Source organism: Pipistrellus hanaki (assembly GCF_964339955.1).
Source record: "Pipistrellus hanaki genome assembly, chromosome: 8".
NCBI lineage: Eukaryota > Metazoa > Chordata > Mammalia > Chiroptera > Vespertilionidae > Pipistrellus > Pipistrellus hanaki.
Window position 1 is genome coordinate 59,154,319 of NC_140510.1, and position 24,526 is coordinate 59,178,844.

At 43.1% G+C, this 24,526-nt stretch overlaps 1 protein-coding gene across 5 annotated transcripts; it reads right to left on the reverse strand.

Annotated features, from left to right (window-relative positions):
• Window positions 1–294: 294 nt before the first annotated feature.
• Window positions 295–24,357, reverse strand: COPS7B (COP9 signalosome subunit 7B). Of its 5 annotated transcripts, none has more exons than XM_084891867.1 (7): window positions 24,169–24,357; window positions 17,038–17,215; window positions 12,516–12,591; window positions 9,132–9,220; window positions 6,966–7,168; window positions 4,834–4,939; window positions 295–1,488 (listed from the first exon to the last, which is right to left on the reverse strand). In XM_084891867.1, exons 2-7 carry the CDS (start codon window positions 17,197–17,199, stop codon window positions 1,330–1,332), a joined length of 795 nt encoding a protein of 264 aa, XP_084747993.1. In that variant the 5' UTR covers window positions 17,200–17,215; window positions 24,169–24,357; the 3' UTR covers window positions 295–1,329. The 5 variants fall into 5 exon arrangements, with proteins under 5 accessions (XP_084747993.1, XP_084747992.1, XP_084747994.1 ...); XM_084891866.1 differs by lacking the exon at window positions 24,169–24,357 and adding an exon at window positions 18,865–19,019; XM_084891868.1 differs by lacking the exon at window positions 24,169–24,357 and adding an exon at window positions 18,902–19,007.
• Between the last annotated feature and the right edge of the window lie 169 nt (window positions 24,358–24,526).

Below are 24,526 nucleotides of genomic sequence, written 5' to 3' on the forward strand. Positions count from 1 at the left end.
CTGAAGCACCCTGATCCCAGCTCCTCCAGATGTGCCAGCTATGCAACCCCGCACAACAGTCACACAGTAACTACACTTTAATTTTTGTTCTAAAATATGCTTTTTCCCTCGGTGAACCTTAATTAGTCCAGACCTCCAATTCCCCTTAAACACACACACACACACACACACATACACGCATGCACACACACACACGCGCACACGCGCGCACACACACACACACACACACACACCACCCTCCAAGCAAGTGACTAATCCCCGGCGATCTATAACAAATATTGACACGAGGGGGGAAAAAGGCATGTTGAAATGTATTAGAATCAGAACCTGTACAAAAAAAAAAATTAAAATATAACCTGAAACTGTTCAAGTTCAGAAAGGCTAGTCAAGTCCTTTTCTCTTGCCAAGAGAATGCCATCATCAGAGGGCTCTGGGTCATTAGCCAAGGAGGGGTGGAAAGAAACAGACAGAAGCAGCAACAGGTCCTTCCCCAGCAGGCTGGGCCTCAGCACCACCATCCCCACCACAGATGCAGCCAGGAGTAATTAAAGATCTGGGGAGAGCAAGTGTTGGCAGACAGTCCCAGTGGGCAGCTGGGCCTTCACACCGAAAACCAGTCTGAGTAGTCAGGCAGCAGAGAACACCAAGCTGGAAGAAGTTTCTGCCACCGAGCAGACCCACAGCACCCTCCACGGGTGCTCAGATACCAGACATCAGTTAACCTAATGCTCTGAACTAATGAGAGATTTGAGCTGGGCTTAAGAGGCTGAGTAAACATAGCCCAGCATCACATCCCTCCACGGCCTGATTGGAGCTGCCAACAAGGGACAAGGCAGGGGAAGGAAAACAAAGCATTTTGAGACCTGGCTAGAGTGCCTGCACCATTGTGGGTACTGTGGTACATGGAGCTGGAGGAGTGCCCCCTCCTCACTCAGAGGAGCCTCCTTTGCAGTCATCCCTGTGGGCTGGTTAAAGCTGCCTCTGGCTATGACCAGCCTGACCAAATGACATGGAGCAAAAGAAAAACTGGGAGAGACAAGCCCTTAAACAGAGACAAGAACCTCCTGGAGGGAAGCTGGGCAGTGTTGACCCTGTTGGGATGGCATCAGTGGAGCCCCTGAGTCTGAAGGGAGAAACTGGGGAAGGAGGGCGTGGTCGAGGAAAAGGAGTTAACGGTTCTTCTGGAACAGTACCAACGGGATGGGGAGGCGCTGGTGAGGGGACGGGCAGGTCTGGAACTCACTGAAGGTAGAGAGAGGAGGAAATAGGCCCTAGGTGTCCCCTCCCCACCTGCCCAGGCCTGGTGAGTGCCAGCTGCCCCAGCCGGCCCTAGTGGCGGCTGGAAACCAGACCTTTCACTTTAGACATCTTCTTGGTGGGTTGCCTCTGCTCGGCGTGAGGGGGACACTCCCGTTCGGCCAGTTGTTGCTCCATCTCCTGAGCCGAGGAAGATGCTGTGGCCTTGAGGGTCTTCTTGATGTTGGTGACCTGGAGGGAGACACAGAATTTGTGTGCTCCTTCTGTAAGCACCAGAAACTCACCGAAACTCATTCTCGTTCTAATGGGGGCCACCTACGGAAGAAGCCAGAATCCTCTGCAAGAAAATGTGAAATTACCTTTACCCAGATGAGGAGAAATAAGCTGGAGCTACTCATGGGAGATATGTGGAAATGAGTCAAGCAAAGAAGTGGAACTAATGCCTGCTTCGTTGAAAAGAGGGGAAAAGCCATGTGGAAGTGGACCATTTGGCAAAGAAGTGAAAGAAAGCAGTGGTTAAAATGGCCTTCGAAAAAGAAAGGATGACAAAGAATTTGACTGCTACTGTTCATGTATGAAACCAAATATTTCCACAAGAAGTCTGGGGATTCTGCTCCCCAAGCGCTTCCTGAATAAACAACTAGAGCCACCTAACTGATAAATGATGAAAATGTAGTAAAAAAAAAAAAAACAACTAGCAAAATGCTATCACCCTACTGTTTTTCAGGATACCTTTCTTCATTCAACAAAGGAAGAGCTCAAATCTATTTAAGCAACTCCTGAACACTTTTCCATGCCAGACTACACATTCTCTGTACCATTTGTGTACTATTGTGCTATGAAGGTTCTATCATCTTCAAATTAGCTCCCAGTTTGTTGTTCACCAAGTACAGAGCTCCTACAACACCCTTCTATGTTTACCTTTGCATGTTTTTGTGAATATCTGTGGAGGACAGTCATAGAAGTGAGCTTTCAGTTCCTGACCTGCCAGTCCAACCAGCAGACTTGGTACTGTAGCACATGCACCCCACGCACCAAGACAGCTCTCCCATCAGCCTCTCAACAGTCCCCCAGAGTTTAACTAACTAAAACACTTCGTTGTTTGCCTCTTTTGCTATATATATCCCAAAAGAAGGTTCAGCACTCCCAGTTTCACATCCTTTAACATAATCTGATTCACAGGTTCTCACCAGCTCTATTCACAGAGGGCACATTTGTGTTCTCTTCCCATCCCTACCACCACTCCCCACCAGGGTGATGCAGACTCCCCGTCTCTTGGTAACTCAATTCCATGTAAAAGTCTTTGATTCAGAATCCTGCCAAAAGCTTTTCACCAAATAAACAGACAAAAGCACAATTACCCTCATCCTGCCCCCTTTTCATTCAAATGCCTCCTCAAGTACTGCCCTCCCAATAAGTCCTTATTTTGGGTGCTCGGTGACCCTGGTCACATACAAGGAAAAGAAATGAGATGTATCCCCAAGGGAAAGCTTGGTTCTCTCTCCATATCTGAAACACCACTCATAATCCTGTACCTTCCTTCCCCCAACGCACATTCTTCACTCAAGCCACGCCAGTCCTCTGTGTCTTGGCCAGAGCTGTCATTCATCTCACCTTTGAAGTCCCCTGTTATTCTATCCTGGACAAGCTTCCTCCTTAGCTAGACATCTGACCCTCCCTGTAGTCAAGCACCTTTCCCACAAACCTGCCCTGACCACTCTAGCCCACAATGACCTGCCTCCCATCTATACTTGCCTAGCAGTACCTCCTCCTCTTCATGGAAAAAGAAAAGAGCAGAGCTTCCCAGGTAGGAAGATGTCACTCAGTTGTGAGATAAAGCAAAGGTAGATAAAAGCAGAGTCCACAGTGGGAAAGAGCTGGGAGATGGAGAGAACACTCGCCAGAAAGAACCAGGAGGCACCCTATGGTGCGCTCTAACAGCCAACAAGCCTCAAGACTGTCACTGACCTAACTCCTGGGGGGTTTTCTGCGTCATGGAAAACTGGGCTTACTTTGTCCAATTACACTTTATTACCTACATGACTCAAACAAAGCCTGCTTTGTAAATGTAATGGTAGCTATATATTAACATTTCACACATCAGACATATGCACATACAAATATGAAGAAAAACATGCTCCAAAGTCAAATACAAACAAGGAGATGCTCCGATGCTTCCACCAATTGTTTCCTTCCCTCCAGAGTACTTGTTCAGAGACTATGAAACAGATCACAATGTTATTACTCTATCTTCCCCAGGTATGCTAGAATTGTAACTTATTAATATGTTATTTCTGTGAAGGGAGAGAATATTCTTAGGCAATAAGTGAGAGATGATTGCACTAAAAGGGAATGTTCTTTTTTTTTCTTTTTTCTTTTTTTTTTTTTACAGAGAGGAAGGGAGAGAGATAGTCAGAAACACCAATGAGAGAGAAACATCAATCAGCTGTCTCCTGCACACCCCCCACTGGGGATGTGCCTGCAACCAAGGTACTGTAGCACATGCAACCCTTGACCAGAATCAAACCTGGAACCCTTCAGTCCGCAGACCGACACTCTATCTACTAAGCCAAACCAGACTTGGCGAGGGAACATTCTTGAAGCAACAACTCACCGAAGGGAAGCTGCTGTTATAAAAATTGGGTGTGTGTGTGTGGGGAGGGGGGGGGGGGGGGGGGGGGGGGGGGAGAATATCAAGTTTTTGCTCTGAGAAAAAGCAATCTAATTTAAGGACAAATAAGGAAAGATCACCAACTCAGTTGATAGAATGGCTAAAAAAAATTAGGTCAAGTGTAACAGAAGCATAAATACCAACAGAAATTACAGAATTATACTTTTGTTCTTTGTAGATTTATTTTCTTTTCTAGTCAACAAATATTTAGTGAGCCTTTGCTGGGGAATGATCAACAACCTACACTCAGTACTCCGATCATCATTTACTGAATGGAAAAACTTGCCCTGGCCGGTGTGGCTCAGTTGTTTTGACATTGTCCCGTGCACCAAAAGGCTGCCAGTTCAACCCCCCACCCTACCCCCCCAGTCAGGGCACATGCCCAGGTCAGGCTGTGTGCTCAATCCCCCGTCAGGGATATGCAGAAAGAAGGTAGCCAATCAACATCCTGTCCTTACATTGATGTTTTTCTCTCTCCCCTCCCATCCCCTCTCTCTAAAAATCGACTTTTAGATAAACTGACAAGGCTCTACATGCTCCCTTTCCTCTCATTGTGGTCTGTTCCAGATTTCCTAGAAGATGATCATTAGTAAATCAGTAGATTGGTATCGAAGGGATCTTTAGCCTTTTCTGCAAATTAATTTCTCTTGAACTTAATCTAATCTGTACTGCCACCATCTCCAAAGCCGTGTTTTGTATCAGTGAGCCTTAACAAATCCATGTGTCCTGGCTATTTTTTTTTTTTTTTTTTTAATCCTAACTTAAAGAGTCACACTCATCTCTACCCCAGCACCCAGCCAGAGCCTGTTTGTTGATGTCTGATTATTTAATCTACAACAAGAGTAACAAGATAAAGGAACAAACAGGGATCCTCTGGAGCAAGGGAACAAAATTCTCTTCCTTACCTCTGCCTCTACCTGCTGCTGAGTTCGGCTGTGGTTCTCCTTGTACTGGTTGGCTCTCAGAACTTGCTGCTCAATGCCTAGCAGAACTGCTTCACAACCGTCACACCTGCAGAGGAGATAGCCAATCCTGAGCCATATAAAGGTCTTGGAGCTCTCCTGCCGACTCCAAAATCTCCCTCCCAACTTCTTACAAGGGCTCTTATCCCCATACTCCTTCCAAAAGACAAGCATTTCGCCGGGACCGGTTTGGCTCAGTGGATAGAGCGTCGGCCTGCGGACTGAAGGGTCCTGGGTTCGATTCCAGTCAAGGGCATGTATCTTGGTTGCGGGCACATCCCCAGTGGGGGGTGTGCAAGAGGCAGCTGGTTGATGTTTCTCTCTCATAGACGTTTCTAACTCTCTGTCCCTCTCAATTCCTCTCTGTGTAAAATCAATAAAATATATTTTAAAAAAAACAAAAAAAAACACAAAAAGACAAGCATTTCTAAACAGGGCATATAACATAGGGCACAAAGAAACAAATATGGAGGATGTGGTAGTTTCTTAGAATACAGCCTTTATCTCCAAGTTCTGTATCCCATGGGAAAGGAATTAGGAGAGAGTTTACACATATCTTGAGAGAAAAAATTATGTTCTAAAAACTTATATTTTGAAGATTGTCCCCTTTCTCAGAAATTTAAATTACTTCCTGTCATCCCCCTCATTTTCTTTTCCCTACTTTTTATTTTGAAAATTTTAAACCTAAAAAATGTTGAAAGAGTAGTACAATGAACACCCACATACCCTTCACTTAAGATTCAATAGCTGTAAACAGCTATATTTGTTGTACCTCTCTGCATTCCAATTTTGCTTCAAATTGAACTCCAATGCCTAAACACAAGTTTTAAGAATCTGCACCAGTAAACATCCTGGGATGGGGGTTAGGATGCCACCTTTAGGTAGAAACATACTGGAGGCTAAAAAACATAGGAAGCCAGACCATGGACGTGAAAACTGTGTCAGCCATCTCAAAAACAGACTAAGACATCCAACTGTAGTGGTTGGAAAGCCAGATTGTGTACGCCAGACCATTTTTATGCTAGGGGTGTTTTCTAAGTTTATTTCCTATTTAACAGTTCTAGTCTTTTAAAAACTCTTGCTTTGGTCAGAGGTTGTAAAGGGAAAGTGTTTGGGATCACCCCTGGGCTATAACTCGGGGTGAGAGGTGGGCAGCACATGCCCTGGGGGCCCAATAGTAGCTAAAGTGAGGGAAACTTGGTAGAGGTTGGGGGCATGAGACACCAGAGAGTCAAAGCTGGGCCAATCATCTCTGGATATACTCCTCCTGGGGATAAGCCAGAGAGTTCATCCATTTTATGGAAAATAATTTCCCTCTCACTCAGCACAAAGCTCGCCTACTCTGCTTCCTGACCTCCAAAATGCCATGAGCCTGCCTGGGAACATATTCTCCTCAGCTCCAACCTAGCTCTACCGCTGGCCCTCCTTCAAAACTCAGCTAAAACCTCATCTCCAACTAAGCCCATCTGGCTGTATAAGCCCCAAGTCATTTAAGTAACTTCATAACAACCCTTGTAACCTGAAATAGCCCTTGCACACATCAAATTCTATTAAAATAGAGTACTTGCAAATATCCCACTTTTTATATACCAGAATTTAGTTATATTAATATGTCTGTGTTCCAACTTAGAGTAACCCATTCCTTGTCTCCACTATCCTTCACAATGTTTTTATAAATACTAGCCCAATGTTACTGATGCTAAACATGGTTTCTCTTATCCAAAGAATCTTATCAACACTAACTTCCTGAGTTTGCAAAGTACAGGGTCTGTGTCACATAGCTAAGGCTTCAGAGGCTCCACCTGCCAACCCTGGGCATTTTACAGCCAACCATTAAATAGTCCCCAGCTACACTAGAACAAGACTATTTTACAACCAAGGCACTAGGAGGCCTGAAATGATTACTGTTGCCACACAGCTATAGTCACAAATGTCCAAATTCTCTGGCTTACTGTCGTCCTAAGACCCCAGATCCCAGGAAGCCCCAGCTAATACCTGGAGATCATATTTCCCCAAGCAGAGGCTAACTATCCCCCTCCCTAGAGAGAAGGGACCCTCCCATCTTTCAGCCTCACCACTCATGCAAGGTCTTGACAATATTATTGATGTCCTTCTTTCGGATGTCACGGCCAATGCAGAAGTCCACTTCCAGAAGCTGGTTTCGCTGGTCCAGCTTGCCTTGGATGATGTCAGTGTAGACAGCCTCTATGATGAGGTCTTCCAGTTCCCGGAGATTCCGCATCTCCAGGTCCTTCAGCAGCACGGAGTAGGGGATACACTGCAGATAAGGCCAAGTGATATTTACAAAAACCACTGGCAAACATTAAAGAAATGCATGAATTACCGACACAGCCAACAGCTGCCTCTGGGCTTTGGGAAATGCAGTGTAATGATAATTATTAACATCTATGGCAACAAGAGATGGATAAATGAGCTATAAGACCTATGGGATCCAAACAAAACCCATTAGCCCATCTAGAAAATCGTTATCCAAGATTCTCTGCCTCCTGGACTTTGCCCCACCTTTAGCTTTCATGCTCAACAAACTCTTTGGGATCCTAAAGACTCTTTCCAGAAGAGAAAGGGAAATACTTGGTATATACTTGGTATATGCCACTCTGCCACCTTCTGGAAGCTTGCAAACTTTGCATAAAATTCCAGCTCATCACAAAACTCCAATCTCAGATGTTGGCGAGGAGAACTGAGGGCACAAGCAAAAACACATGCAGGCTAACACATCCACTACAGGTGACCAGCTCAGTCATCCTCAAGCTTACAGTTGTTTTCTCAAACTCTTGCAACCAATGTCAATTCCCAAAAACAGTCCTTTATTGGGCTGTACCAACATTCTGCATGACTCCAAGACAATTGGATATCTAAACATCCAGCTTTCTGCAAATCCTGACACATTACTTTTAGACTGAAAACTAACATAGTGATCAAATCTGCAGAAACTGACAGGAGGAAATGGATACAGAGGAGAGAGCACACCTACCTAGAGTGGTTTTTTATGATTAAAGGTCTGAAATCCAGGGGCGATGGGTGAGATTACAATGACAGGTTGCAAAAATAAAGGGAAAAGTTACTACTACTCTTGGTACACTTAAGAAGTCCATGGTCAGGACAAAAATAAATAAATAAATAACAGGTCATCATTCCCTAACAAAATAGGCCTCCCTTCTGAAATGTCAGGCTAAGAAGCAGAAGTTTGTGATTAGATCAGGTAAAGTGATTTCAGCAACTGAAATGGCAATACAAGAACAAACATATACCTCTCAAGCTCCATCACAGAGGGGAAATCCAAAAACACATTCTTCAAAGGCATAGCCCCGCCAAAACTCACTCAGGCTGGGATTGGGTAGACAGCCAAATCAACTATCAGCCAACCTAATCTGGATCTTCTTTGTTAATGACTGTGAGCAGCTGGTTGCAAGGCTGCTGCTAAAGTGAATGGGGGCAGAGAACTCAGATATAATGGAGTGACATCTTACAGAAGGTTTGGGTCTAAAGCTAGCATATGAGGCAAAAACTCCAATTAGTGTAATTAATCTTGAAAATTCCCAGAGGGCCCTGGCTGATTTAGCTCAGTAGATAGAGCGTTGGCCCACATACTGAAGGGTCCCAGGGTTTGATTCTAGTCAAGGGCACATACCTTGGTTAGAGGCTCAATTCCCAGCCCCAATACGGGAGGCAACCATTTGTTGTGTTTCTCTCACTCTGTCTTTCCCATTTCCTCCCACTCTATAAAAAATCAACGGGAAAATATTCTCAGGTGAGTATTAACAAAAATAAATAAGAAGAAAATTCCTAGAAGAAAGCAGCATATTAAAAATTACTTCTCAGTAAGTCCAACAAAGCAAATTTTTCCTCCAGCAACTGTACACTGAGCAGCAAATAAAGTGGTTAACTTGCCCTGAGATGCCCTGCTATTTGAAAAATACCTATCTTTAGACAGCAGTCTCCCTTTAGGATGGCAAATACTCACACCACATGAGGCAACACGGCATGCCAGAACTGAGATCTGCTGATTCACAATCACTCCTGGGCATATTTTTCCTAAATGGGAGGGTGAGTTATTGTCAACACTATTTTAATTATCTTTTTATCTTTTGTCCTTTGCCAAGCAAATCTTATGCATTTATGCTATGGCTCTACTGTGCATAGCTGGGAATTCCCACATTTATGCCAATTACAGACCTGCCTCAGGGGAGGAGGAGACAGGAAAGGGTTCAGAACTGTACCTTCATTCTCGACGCCAAGCTCACGATGGTAAGGTGCTTCAGCTTGTTCTGCTGAGCTGTGCTCAGTTCTGGCAGGCTCTCCTTGTTGGCTGCTCAGTCCCACCCACCACAAAAATCAAGACACAAAATAAAATTAGGATTTCTTTATGGGATAAGCACACCATTTCCTCACACCAAATCTACTACTAAGTCGTTCATGACTCTTCACTTATTTATTAGGCAAATGTTCCATGAGCACTTCCTGTCTTTTCTGGAAGACCATGTGCTTCCAAAGAAGACAAGATTCAGTCTCTACACACAAGGAGCTTAAACACCTGAAAATCCAGGCATGAATGCACAAAATGATGACAATTAACCTAATGGAATAGTACTATTTGTACCCTTTGTGACATTCAATCAAGTTCAACACATCTTCACTGAGCATCTGTTCTGTGCAAGGCACAATCTTAAATGATTCAGGGGCACCGAGGATAAATAAGATGGGCCTTGACAGGACTGCTGCACTACACATCTCCAGGGGCACCAACCACCTGGAGCTATGTCACTCAGTGGCCCTGGACTCATCCTCAGTGTTACAAGCAGGTATTTCAACGGCTACAAATGCAAGGCAGAACTAATAGAAGGTCCAAACTATCACAAGAGAGCAAAAGGGTGAGGAAGAGAGGGGGAAGGGATGTGGGAGAAAGGGAGAGACAGAGCTAGGAAAGGGGGAGAGGGGTAGGAGAAAGACCGAGAACGAGTGAGTCCAATCACATTGGGAGGTACAGGAGAGGGGGAAAAGGAAACATAAGAGTTTGAGATGAGCATTGAAGGATAGGCAGAATTTCAGTAATAGCAATGACGCTAACAATAGCCATGGCGGCAGCCACAGGTAACATACAGGACAAGCTTAACTTAGTGTAGATGCACACACAGATCCAGAGGCACATACACACAACAAGGCCTCACAACAACGCATCAGATAGATTCTAAAAGCTCTCAAGTCCTTACCCATAATACTGGACTCCAAAAGGGTAAATCCAAACTGATCTTATTTCTCCTTGAGCATGGTACTAAAATTCATCTATTAGCAATTCCTAACCTGAATTAAGGTGGGCTTTTTATCCCATTTGTGAACATTCACTTATTTTGCTACAAAACTATGATTGCAGCCATGGCTGAGTGGCTCAGTTGCCTACAATGTCGTTCCGTACACCAAAAGGTTGCGATTTGATTCCTGCTCAGGGAACATACCTAGGTTGCAGGTTCACTCCCCGGTCAGAGCACATAGGGGAAGATACCTGATGATATTTCTCTCTTACATCCATATCTGTCTGTCTATCTGTCTCTCTCTCAATCCCTTCCTCTCTCTCTAAAAAATCAATAGAAAACATATGCTTAGGTGAGGACTAAACAAATTATGATTGTGTTTGACTACAAGGACTGCCCACACCCCTCAAAGGTGTTACATAAAAATGCAGATGCATCATATTACCTTTTTTAATTCTCACAAATTCTAAATTCTGAAACATTTTGTCCAATAATCCAGGTCTATAGAGGACTATAGACCTGGATTATTACAGAGAATATACTGAGGCAGAGAAGATTATTTAATTTTCTAAGGCCACAACCAGTGGAAGTGGAGCTAGAATATGCAGGCAGCCAAAACCGGTTTGGCTCAGTGGATAGAGCATCGGCCTGCGGACTGAAAGGTCCTGGGTTCGATTCCAGTCAAAGGCATGTGCCTTGGTTGCGGGCACATCCCTGGTAGGGGGTGTGCAAGCGGCAGCTGATAGATGTATCTCTCTCATCGATGTTTCTAACTCTCTATCCCTCTCTCTTCCTCTCTGTGAAAAATTAATAAAATATATATTTTTTTAAAAACAGTCCAAACTTTAAAAAAAAAAAAAAAGAATATGCAGGCAATCTGGTTCCAGAGTTTGTGCAATTCTGCCTCTACAGTGAGGACAGAAACAGAGGACACACTCATTGGAACAAAGTGAAGATCAGGAAAAACTGGCAAGTGGTAAACTATATAGCCTGACAGCAGCAAAGAGTAAGCAGAAGTGATGAGCAAGAAAGAGGATAAGTCAGGGATATAGTAGGGAATGCTCTGAGTCACACCACTAAAATAAACTACCAGGCCTTTGTCATGCCACTAAAATAAGCCAGAGAAGCCAGACAAAAATGGCTTGGGTGGGAGGTAAGTTAGCATTTGGACATGCATGGACTTCATTCCTAATATTTATTATTCTAATTTTAAATGACTCAAATTACCTACAGAAGAGAATGGACTAAGTCAATTATGGAATAGCAGATTGTGAAATACTAAAAATGATTTCACAGACTTAAAACATGAATAAATACCTATGAAATAAGTGGGGGAGAAAGCAAGATATAAAATTGTGTATGTAATCTAATTACACATACATAATAGAAAACTCAAGCAGGGGGGGAAATCCAGCACCATAACACTAACAGCAGTTTAACACTGGTACAACTATGAGTGATTCTCCCTCCCCCCCCCCCCACTATTTTCCAAATTTTCTTCAATATAGTATAGCAATATTATTTTGATAATATCTGAAATGTTTACTTTACAAGTGGATATTCTGACATTTCACAACACTCCAAGTGTTCTACAAACACCAGTCCTCAAGAATCTCATCTGGAAAGTAAACAAGGGCTATATTTATGGATGAGCATAAACATAGTCCCCATTTAACCCATTAAGAAATAAAGGTGAGCCAAAACTGGTTTGGATCAGTGGATAGAGCGTCGGCCTGCGGACTGAAAGGTCCCAGGTTCGATTCCAGTCAAGGGCATGTACCGTGGTTGCGGGCAGATCCCCAGTAGGGGGTGTAAAAGAGGCAGCAGATCAATGATTCTCTCTCATTGATGTTTCTAACTCTCTATCCCTCTCTCTTCCTCTCTGTAAAAACATCAATAAAATATATAAAAAAAAAAAAAAAAAAAAGAAGAAGAAGAAGAAGAAAGAAAGAAAGAAAGAAAGAAAGAAAGAAAGAAAGAAAGAAAGAAAGGAAGGAAGGAAGAAAGAAAGGTGAGCCCTAACCGGTTTGGCTCAGTAGCCTGTAGACTGAAAGGTCCCAAGTTCGATTCCGGTCAAGGGGATATACCTGAGTTGCAGGCATATCCCTCTCTCTCCCCCTTCCTCTCTGTAAAAAATCAATGAAATCTATTTTTTTTTTAAAAGAAATAAAAGGTGAGAAGGAAGAGTCCTCATATAAGATCACCTACAGAGCACAGTAAAATGGACAACAGCCAGGTCAAGAAGTTCCCACCTCATGATTTATATCCCAAACCTTAGTGATCCTCTTGGAGGCAACACATGTAAACAGAGGGATATAACTGAGAAAAGTCTTTGGAGGATCTTAACCAACTCACCTATGTAATCTGGGTATGTCCCATAGGCAAACAGGTTCAGCAACTGCAAATATGCAGCATTAGCTCCTTCTGCAAGCTGAGGAGGAAAAGAAACAGTTCAGAGACCAAGCTGTCCATCAATCACTGGCAGTATTCAAGCAGAAGCCGAGTGACCATGTACCACCGTTCTGTATTCTATTAGCTGTTCCCTTCCAACTCTTTCTTTGGGGGAAAAAAAGTATTAAGATTATTAAAGCCCCCAATTTCACTTTTCTCTCTCAAGAAGTCCTTTTGTTACATTTCACATAGCATGCCCAAGGAACTGCTTTTGCTTCCAGGCACACAAAGCAGTATTAGAAGCAGTTCAAGTTTTCTCAAGATTCCCTTGCCATTAAAATGAACACTGGAGCAATCTTGTCCACACACCACCTTGGCAGGTACAGCATGAGCCACTATCGATCCAAATTAAAGAAAATGTAGGGTTGGTTCCAAGTTTCAGGACTCCATGTAGACTGTGACACCGGGAGATTAGCACAGCCTAAAGTGCGACAGAAGAGCCAGGTTGGACAAGAAACCATGATTTCAGGCACCCTAAATAAAATTTTTAATTAAAATTACTTATTCCTCACTAATGTTGGTGTCAAAGACCTTTCTTTAGAAGAAAAACGAAAGAGAATGTGTTCTTCCTGAACTGCTCTGCTCTGCTGTCAATTACTTTAACTAGGTGTTTCTTTTACTCACAAATATGGACCTGTTAACTCTTCCAATTTACCAAACTCAGTGAAGTCTAAACAGGAATACCCAAGTTATTCTATGGACACCAATGACATACTACTCAATTTTAACCATCTTTTTAAAAAAAGGGTTCCAAGCCTAGCCAGTGTTGCTCAGTGGCTGAGCATCAACCCCATGAATCAGGAGGTCAAGGTTCAGTTCCCAGTTAGAGCACATGCCCGGGATTGCAGGATCGATCCCCAGTAGGGGGTGTGCAGGAGGCATCCGATCAATGATTCTCTCCCATCATTAACGTTTCTAGTTCTCTCCCTTCCTCTCTTTGAAATCAATAAAAGCATTTTATTAAGTTTAATAAAGGGTTCCAAGAAACTACAATTGTAATTTCAAACCACTGAAAGTCAACCAGCTAATTCCAGGCTTACGTATGGAAAATCAGAACAAACTACAGGGAGGTAAAGGATTTGCTAAACACCTCAAATTAGAGCAAGCATCCTAATATCCAGTCTACCTTTTAGGTGTGTTAACAACTTCCTGAGATCCTGAGTCAGAGGTGGAAGAAACCATCTAATCCAATCCCTACTTTTCAAACAGATGATTAAAAAACTAGCAGTAACAGACTATTTCCTCTAGAGCAGATGCTCCAAAACTTCTCCCACTGGCCCAAATCAATAAGGTCTTTCCAGTTTTAATTTTCATCCATCTCCTCTTAGCCAATCTTTCACAATTACAAAACAACTAGTTGGCATATTCATTCAGGCTTTTTATGAACCTGAAGGAACAGATTATCCCTTAGTTATCGCTTCTATTTAAATGATTAACTATCAAGCCATGAAAAGACACGGAGGAAATTTAAATGCATATTACTAAGGAAAGAAGCCTATCTGAAAAAGCTACATATTATATGCTTCCCTCTATAGCAGCGTTTGCCAACTGGTGGTCCCCAGACTACTGGTGGCCCATGAGGTCCAAAAGGTTGACGACCACTGGTTAAGGAAACCTTGGAGCAGCAGTCCCCAACTGGTTGTCCGTGAGGTCCAAAAGGGTGGCAACCGTTGCTCTACAGCATAATAGAAAAGTCAAAATTACGACGACAGCAAATAGATCAATGGTTGCCAGGAGTTAGAAGGAAGGGAGTGATGAACAGGTAGAATACAGAGGAGTTCTAGGGCAGTGAAACTACTCTGCATGATACTGTAATAGGGGATACATGGCATTTTGCATTTGTTCAAACCCATAGAATGTACAGCACCATGAGTGAACCCAATGTAAATTATGATGTGTTAATGCAGGCTCCACATTGGTGAGGGATATTGGTAACGGGGGAGGCTATGCATGTGTGAGGGCAGGGGATATATGGTAAATCTCTACCTTTCTTTCAATTTTACTGTGAATCTAAAACTGCTCTAGCCTGGCCAGCATGGCTCAGTGGTTGAACATTAACCTATGAACCGGAAGGTAATGGTTCAATTCCCAGTCAGGGCACATGCCTGGGTTGTGGGCTCCATCCCCAGTATGGGATGCGCAGGAGGCAGCCAATCAGTAATTCTCTCTCATCATTGATGTTTCTCTCTTTCTTCCTCTCTGAAATCAATAAAAATATTTTTTTAAACTGCTCTAAAAAATAAAGTCTATTTTTTTTAAAAAGAACCCAGCTCTCCTCAATTTTTCTTGTAGCATTCCTTTTCCATCTCTGATATATTAAATTTGTACTGAAAGCCCACTGTGTGTCCATCTACATATTAAGCTGTAAGGAAACAAGGGTGAGCACAATGGAGCAAAGTCTCAACAACACTGATATTTAAAAAAATTCACAATTAAAAAAATAAAAGCAGCTCTTTTGGTCTCCAGCTGTTGCAGAGAAAAGAAATGACGCTATGTCCACGTGCCTACAATGGATGGGCAAAAGGAACTGCTCCAATATCCTCACTAAGAGGAATAAGCAGCCCTAACCGATTTGGCTCAGTGGATAGAGCATTGGCCTGTGGACTGAAGGGTCCAAGGTTCGATTCCAGTCAAGGACATGTACCTGGGTTGCGGGCATATCCCCAATAGGGGGTGTGCAGGAGGCAGCTCATCGATGTTTCTAACTCTCTATCTCTCTCCCTTCCTCTCTGTAAAAAATCAATAAAATATATTTTTTTAAAAAGAGGAATAAGCAGATGTACAGCAGCAAGGCCAGTCATCTGAAGGCCTGTAACTCCTACTACAATGGGCTGATTCACCACAAAGCTGTAGGTGTGGAGCCAGCAGCCGACAGCAGAAGTGTCCTCGTGGTCGTGAAGTGAAGAACCAGCCAACAAGACAACCACCTCCACCCTGGCTGGCGGGCCCAGAGGTAAGCGAGTTGGCCCGCACACCCAGGGATCACAGAGGTGGTTCTGGTCAACATTTCTGGGTTGCAAGTTCCCTGGCTCCAGTCGGGGCTTGTGCGGGGAGTAACCAATTGATGTGTCTCTCATATCAATGTGGTTTGTTTTTTTTTTCTCTCCCCCACCCCCTTCCTTTCTACTCCCTCTCCCTTTCACTCCCTCTAAAAAGCAATGGGAAAAAATATCAAGTGAGGATAAAAAATAAAAAATAAAAACGCCTATTTGTGGACCATCAAAAATAAGAACACCAGGCCACCCTTAGCCATATCATGCACACAATCCACAAGAACAAGTACTGCCCATATTTGTGATGGAAGCCATCTGCAGAGCCAGCACTATCCTAGCAGCCAGAAAGAAGCTGTGATGGTAAAAAAGAAGCCAACTCTCACCACAAAGAGTGCCTGAACACAACCCCCAAAGTAATAAAGATGCCACCAGACTTCTATCTATCTCAGTCAATAAGTATAAAAATATCAATCCATAAATAAATACAGTAATTCTCCATATCCAGAGGCTTCACATTGATGATTCAACCAACCACAAACCAAAAATATTTGGGAGGGGAAGTCCCAGGAAGTTCCAATAAGCAAGCCTTGAATTAGCCACGTACCAAGCACTATGATGAATCCATGTGAATGAAGTGATGTGATAGCATACCCCGCTGTATATGCAAACACTGAGCTATTTTATACAAGGGACTTGAGCATCACAGGGGGCTCCTGGAACCAATCCCCCAAGGATACTAAGGGATAACCATATAAAAGTATCCAAAGTGGGAAGTGAAAATTGAAAAGTACAAGTTGCTTTACATCTCTTTATTCCACCTATTCATTCTTCACTGGATCATCTCATTTTTAAGGCACAAGAACCAAAACTGGATACCCAAGGTTTTAATAACTACAATCAAACAAAGAAGCAAACAAGCAAAAAGGACTACTTCACTGCTTGTCAGTCATATCCTTTTTATACATCTACTTAACACACCTACACAACACTGCCCTTTTCCACGGGAAAAATACATTCCTTATTCGTGCCTATCTCAGGTTCAACAGCAAACATTTTCTGCTATTATACACCTGACCAGTCTTCCTTGTCTGTATTTGCACTGGAGGTTTTATCCTTAAGAATGCCTAAAATTACCCCTGTTAAACATCAGTCTATAATTACACTGTATGTTTCTAACTAATTAGGTTTAACTGGATCTTTTCCCTATCTTTCAAAATTAGATTAGCAACCCAATCTAATTTAGTTCAGATGAAAATGCTGACTAGTAGGAGTCCAAGACATTATCCTTGCTCTCTTTCCCTGTCCCACCAATTCCCATCTCTCCCTCAACAGGGTACCTCACAGGTCCACAGTGCTTTGGCACTGAAATTCCTTGTAAACCTGAATATTCAAATGAAGGCTTAGAATAAAGGAGATAGAGAAATTGTTCTTACCTCCTGCACATTGGCCAGCTCCAGCAGTTCTCCGAAGACATAGACTCCAGGAGCCTCCAAGACTTGGTTTATGAGAGCAGTGAGGGCTGAGCCACTGGTACCTTTGGCTAGTAAAATAAACTGTTCCAGGAGGTTACTTGAGGGTTTCTGTTCACCTGCCATTCTCTGGTCTTAAGATCTGTCCAAAATAAAGGTGTTGCCATCATTTTTCCTTCCCTTTGCAAAGTCTATGCTTATTTAATGCTGGATCAGATATCTAAATAATTTTATAGTATTAAAAAGGGAAGAAAAAAAAGAGTCCAGATGCTATGACCACTTAGTGAGATGAGTAGGATTCAACCTGGAATTAAAGGGATTTTGTCCTTATGCTGAGGTTTGAAACATACTTAGTAAAAGCCACTTTATCCCCATCTGACCCTCTCCCAAAGGCAGCATGTTCTAAACCCTTAAACCTAACCAGGACTTAAACACATGGGAATTTTTCAGTACCCGTTTTATATTCACCTTACTTATAGACTCCTTAAGAAAAAGGAAATATTTCCCATACACAAAAGTGGCAGATATAAGCAAAAGCAATCAGTTACAGCTGCCAGTGTATCATTAGACTCACCTGCAGCCAGGTACAGATAAGGAAAAGACCCAAAAAGAGACCAAGAAGGGTGTCTCATTTAATTAGAAAAGTTATTGAAGCATAGAAAAAAAGGGGGGAAATCATCTTGAAAGATAAGCAACAACATATTCAAACTAAGAAAATACATGGTGTGTAAGTCCATGAAAAAAAAAATCTCTCAATTCGGCCTCCTACTTGATATGTGACACTTTACCACACTTGACTTCAGAATTTGTATGAAACTCAAAAAAACAATGAAGACATTAGAGGCAGGAGAGTCCCTCAACTGCATAATCTAACCACAGGCTGAGTGCATGTGAACGCACACACTGCACACCTACTGCACAGGAATCCTGCATAAGAAAAGCTTACTCCTCCAAGAACGGTACGGATTGGGGCAGTATGGCAAAATGAAGGCGAAGAATCACAGTAAGCTGAAGCAGAGGACAATTCAAAGAACGACAACTTTGGTGCAAGAGAAACGAAGTTTTCCTGGGGAAGCAGGCACACAGGGCAGCAGCAGCCCTTTCACAGTATTAGAGAAATAAGTATGTCGCCTCACTTAAGGTTACCTAAGGTCTTGTTGGAAACAAAAAAAAAAAAAAAAAAAAAAAGTGAAGTGCCAGGGAATAAAGATTGCTGAGAAGGCCAGAGGAGAGAGGAGAAGAGGAAAGAAGGTGGGAGGAAGAAGAGGGGTAGGTGATGGCTAGGAGAGGATGAGCGAAAACCTTTCCATGTGGAACACGTGTGAAACGATTGAATGTAGGGGACTTTGAGATTCGACAAATGGGCAGAAATTTCGGTTCTTAAAAAAAAAAAAAAAAAAAAAAAAAATCGGCCGAAAGAGCAAAGTCCGTGGGGGCAAAGAGGTAAGAAGGCGCTGGCGACCGCTTTCTTCTGGAGTGGGCGGGCCCGAGGAGGAGGCTGGAGACGCAGGGATGATGAATTCCAGTCGAGGGGGGCACTATTTTGAAGGATCGCGGAGAGGCAAAGGGGCAGCCTTTGAGGATGGGGGAGCGAGGGGAGCCGCGGGGCAGCAGCTGAGGGTCTCGGGCTAGGAAGGACTTCGGGGAGTGCGGAGCGGCGGCGGCGTGCTCCAGCCAGAGCGGTGAGTGCGGAGTGAGGAGCCGCGGGGCGCGCTCTCCGGGGCGGGGGCGGGGCAGTGCGGCCGCGGGCTTTCCCGGCGGCGAGCGCGAAGCCGAACAGCCCCGACTAACCTGGCCTGCTGGGTCCCGCCTTCTCGCTGACCCCGACCTGTCTTCGCGGTCTCTCCGTCCTTTAGCTCGCTGTCTCGGCCTCCCGGCGCCTGCCCGCGGGTTGTCAAGCGTCCATGATCGACCCGGCGTCCGACGCTTTTCTACCTCCGCCGACCCGTCGCCCTTAGCGCTCCCCCGGAAGCCTCCCGCCGCCGCACTCGAGTTCCGCCTACACTAGGTTCCCCTCGCTGAGAAAGGGGTCCCAGTGGGTCTGTAGCCCAGGAGTCGGGGTGAGCGGTCGCCAACCCGTGGTCCGCGCGGGTCCGAAAGATTGGCGACCGCTTAGGCAGTACTGGGGCCCAAGTACCATCACCATTTCCTGGATCTGAAATCCACCCCTTTGGTGGAGCTTTACCCCCAGGAGTTCCCTATGGCGACTGTGGCTACCCTGGCGTATGGAGACATATTAATCCTAATAACTGTTTATTAATCCTTTTTTCATGTGCTAAGTGCTGAACATTGTCATTTTCATAATTCTAGGCCTATAATATAATCCCCATTTTTCAGGTGAATTAACTACACCTAAAAAATCCAAAAGCCAGTAAAAAGCAAAGTCTGCTTTGGCACCTAGGCTATCTGAAGCCGAAGACAATGTTCTTGACATCTATTCAGAAAATGTTTTAAAATAAGCAAGACCTGGGTTGAGTCAACAATGCCTCTGTGACCAAAATAGCATTCATGGCTGCATTTGGGACTTATCAACTCCACTGGAAGATGGCAAAGGGAGATGGCTACATAATAACTGAATACTTAGGCTGATTCCTTTAAAGTACAGTATACACAGCAGGCTTTCAGGTCTTTTTTTTTTTTTTTTAATATGTTTATTAAAGCTGGGAACAAGGAAGGGCCTAAGATAAAACAACCGGAGCGAGCCTAGGCAGGCCTGCTTTGACTCTCTAGAAATGTTATGGGAAAGAGGTGAGCCAAGGCGGGGCTGTTGTCAGCTCACTGAAAAGTCAGAAAAAAAATGGGCCTTGGAGACAGCAATGCCGCTACCTATTGCTCCACTGGTTGCACATCCTGTGGGGAGCCTTAGAGTTTAGGAGAAAGAAAATTCACTGGAAAAGGAGATTCAAGTGGGGACTCTCCAACTTTCAGGTCTTGAAGATGAGGAAAAGACCTCTATTTGCCCTTTGTGCTTTATAGAGTGCAGAAATCAGGACAGATGTGAAGGAGCCTAACACCATGTTATTTTCTAGAATGTTATATGAAGGAAAAAAACAAGATTCTTGCCCTCAAAAGCTTCAATGTGTTAAGTGCTATGAGAAACAACACTTTGGAAGCACAGGATGGTATGTTGAGGAGGAAGAAAAAATAGGCATCTTCAAGGCAAAAATGGGAAGAAAGGGGCAGTGATCACACTTACGGGTTTGCATTGTGCAACATATATTGATGCAGAAAAGAAACCCAGAATAGCTGGAACCAGGGTTTCAGAAATTAGGGATACAGAACTGGAATCAGGTCATCCAGGGTCTTAGAAACCATACCCAGTAAATACCTAAATTCAGCAAAGTTTCTACCTTTGAGAGTTTACTGTCCCCTGGAAGAGACAGACCTATCTGACTATGATAGATGATTGCCATAGGCACCTAGGAATATAGGCAAGGCTCTCCTTGGAGATGAGGCTTGAGTTCAGCCAGGAAGAATAAGCAAACAAATCACAAATGGTGAAAACCATAAACAAGAGGTTTTATTTTATCTTAAGGACACTGAGGGCCAAGTTTGGGGTTTGAAGCTGTAGAGAGTTATGAATAATTGCCATTTTAGAATGATCACACCAGCTATTCTAGGAATGGATTAGATGTGGAGAGAACTAAAGCAGAGAAACCCTTGAGTGACTTGATGTATTCCAGATAAGAGACTGTGAGATCTTGAAGAAAGGTAGTGGCAGTTGGGCATGTAAAAGAAGGGATGTTGTTAGAGACATTTAGACCATAGATGCTACCATAAATATTCCAACAGTGCCTCCACTTCCTCCAGAACAATGTTCAGACTCCAAGGCTGCAGCTAAAGCCTTTTGCACTATGCCTCCTGCCTACCCTCCCAGCTTTGTCTTGCCTCACTCTCTTTACAGCCCAAACTCCAGGCCTTCCCATGCCCACTGCAAACTACACCCTCACTTATTCACAGCAGGGCCTCGGGCTTGCTCTATCTCCTTTGCAAATCTCTTCCTCATAATTCCCTGCTAAAATCCCACCAACAATATCCTGAACTCCAAGATGATGTCACTAGTACCATTGAAGGAGGAGAAAATCATGGATGTCAAAACAGGAGCTGCCAAGCTGAATACTGATACAGGATTTCACCCCTAAAGGCACTGCTGAAGCATTCCAAAGAGGTTTCTACCGGTATTACAACAAGTATACCAATGTCAAGAAAGGGAGCATCGATGGGGTTTCTATGGTGCTGGCAGCTTCTGTGTTTTTCAACTTACTACTGCCATTCGTATAAGGAACTCAAACTGAAGAGGGCCCAATGTGGACTCCACATTCCTGACCATGACCTTTGTCCAGCACCTGTGAATCCTTCCATATTGTACTTAATAAAAGATGACTGTTTAAAAAAAAGTTTTTAAAATAAAATATTACCAACCCTGTACACAAAGATTTCTTAAACTTTATGTAAAAAGCATTAATCATAAAAGAAAACACAACTATTGCACTAGAATTAAGAATTTCTGTGTATCAAAAGACACCAGTAAAGAGAGTGAAAGGACAAGCTACAGACTTGAAAAAAGATATTTGCAAGCATACGTCAGACAAATAATTCCATATCCAGGCTATAAAAAGAACTATAAATCAATAAGAAGACAAACAGCCCAGTAAAAAATAAATAAATAAAAGATTTGAACAAGTATTTCACAAAAGACATCCAAATAGCCAATGAGCACATGGAAAGGCCCTCAATACCAGAGACACTGTAAATAAGTACTATATGTTATGAGATGCCACCTTTAACCAAAATGGCTGAAAATAAAAGACTCACAGCACCCAGTATTGACAAGGTTAAAAATCAGCTAGAGCTCTTTCATTGCCGATGAAGATGAGAACTGCTACAAACACTTGCAAAACTGGCAACATCTACTATTGCTGATCAACATAGCCAGCAGCTCCTCTCCTCTAAAGGAATACACAAATCCACAGAAAGAAACATAAGAATGCTCATTGCAACTCCTGGCCCAGTAGCTCAGTTGGTTAGAGCGTTAACCTGATATGCCAAGGTTTTGGTTTTGATCTCCAGTTAGGGCATATACAAGAATCAACCAATGAATTTGTGAATGGGTGGAACAACAAACCAATGTTTTTCTCTCTCTAAAAATCAGTTTTTAAAATTGATTTCAAAGAAGAGAGAGATAGAAACATCAATGATGTGAGAGGATCATTGATCGGCTGCCTCCTGCACATCCCCTCCTGGGGATTGAGCCTGCAACCTGATCATATCCCCTTAACTGGAATTGAACTCGGGACCCTTCAAACCAATGCTCTATCATCTACTGAACCAAACCAGCTAGGACTAAAATCAATTTTTAAAAAAAAGAATCAACCAATGATTGCATAAATAAGTGGAAGAACAAATCAATGTCTCTTTCTTTCTTCAAAAATCAATCAATAAAAAAATTATAATAAAGATTGCTTATTTCAGCTTTGTTAATAAAAGCCAAAAGTCGATAATTAATAATCTAAATGTCCATCAACAGTGTTATATGCATACTATGGAATACTATTCAGCAATTTTTTTAAAAGCTACTGCTACATATGGGTGAATGTCACAAAAATATTGATGAATGAAAGAAGACATTCATATTGTATATATTGTATAATTACGTTTAAATGAAACTCAAGAATAAATAAAACTGATCTATGGTGCCGAGACCAATTTGGCTCAATGGATAGAGCGTCAGCTTGGGGACTGAGGGGTCCCGGGTTCGATTCCGGTCAAGGGCATGTACCTTGGTTGCCGGCACATCCCCAGTGGGGGGTGTGCAAGAGGCAGCTGATCGATGACTCTCTCTCATCAATGTTTCTGACTCTCTATCTCTCTCCCTTCCTCTCTGTACAAAATCAATAAAATATATATTTTTTTAAAAAACTGATCTATGGTGATAGAAGTCAAAAGAGTGGTTATTGGGATGCGAAGATGCAGTACTGACTGTAAGGGGCACAATGGGTCCTGGAATAAATGCTATACCTTGATTTAGGCAGTGGTGACACAGGTGTACACATATGCAAAAACTGTGCCCTTACTGAATGTTAAAAATCTAAAGATAAAATTGTTTAACCAAGAAAAAAAATCCTATCCTTCATATTCAAATGCCACTTCCTCTATCAAGTTTTGCCAGCTAGAATACATCTCTTCATTACAGCCTCTGTAGCATTCTGATGTCCTTTCTTTTTGCCATTTATCATGCTCCATCTCAAATCTCAGTGGAGTCTCATTTCCCTAACTAGATTATCTTCCTGTGGCAGTGACCATGTCTTTCACCTTTTACTGACAGAGGGCCTGGAAAATAAGGGAAGCTGAGAAAACTGTTTGTTGAATTACATGGAAGGAAAAATTGGGTGGCTGCCCATATGGGTTAAAGGGGAACAAAAAAAGGAAGGAAGGCCTAAAAAAAGAAAGAAATCTCCAAGGAAACCTTAACTTACACTACAACTATTCCTACTTCCTGAAATCTCATTAAATGTCACCTTGAGCAACAAAAAATGATGGAAAAGATATTTTCAAGCATATGTCAGACAAACAATTCCAAATCCAGACTTGGTTTACCAAGTCCTACCTAGACTGAAGATGAACAAACATCACACTTACAGGAAATCCATCAAATAAATGCATACCTAATCTCTGGGTGTTTCTACCTGTATGAGGAAATTTCACCAAGGAAACTGATAATCACATAGCCACGCTGCTAAAAATATCACCAGCCTGGTGTACAAAAAGCTCAGACAGCGGGTCAGGACTCGTAGGGCCTAATTCTAACTCTACCCCAACTTGCTGTGACCGATGGACAATCTCTTCTCTTCTGTGGGCCTCAGTTTCCTCATTTGTAAAACAACAGGGGTCAGATTAGCAAATTCTCTAAAGTCCTTTCCTATATTTATATTTTGGGTATACAATCACTCTCTCCCAGTCCAACGCAGGAACACAATAGAAACCCCCGCAAAACACGTAATAGGCGCTCCAGACCATAAAACCAGTATGATTTGAGTTATTTTGTTATATATCTTTCACGGTTTAATCAGTGTTTTTGTTTGTTTGCAGCCTTACCATGATTTGCAGGAGATTTCTGAGTTCCATGTAAACAGAAGTTACCTCTCTGTGGGCTGTCATCTTCTTTTAGAGTGAGGATGGTCTTCTCGCCTGGTCCCAACTCTCGAGATTCAAAAACCACCAAACCTGAGAGAGGGTTTATGAATTTGCGCACACTGCGCGGCACACTGGAGTCTAAGTTACAGGGGAATAGGGTTTATGGAATGCTGGGATTTGTAGTCCCTGGGACTCTGCGCGCCGGGACCTGTGGTTCCCCTGTGCGCCCCTGGAATGCTGGGAAATGTAGTCTTTGGTTCATCGCCCTGGGCAACCTGCCGTCATCTCAGCACTCAGACGCGGGAACAAGCCCCTCGAG

Excerpts from the sequence above, each read along its gene's own strand:
- COPS7B (XM_084891867.1), bottom strand. The coding sequence starts at position 17,199 with ATGGCAGGTGAACAGAAACCCTCAAGTAACCTCCTGGAACAGTTTATT. Across the intron at positions 9,221-12,515 it reads GACATACCCAGATTACATAG|CCAACAAGGAGAGCCTGCCA; the intron begins GTGAGTTGGTTA and ends GGGACTGAGCAG. Across the intron at positions 7,169-9,131 it reads GCTTGGCGTCGAGAATGAAG|TGTATCCCCTACTCCGTGCT; the intron begins GTACAGTTCTGA and ends CCTTATCTGCAG.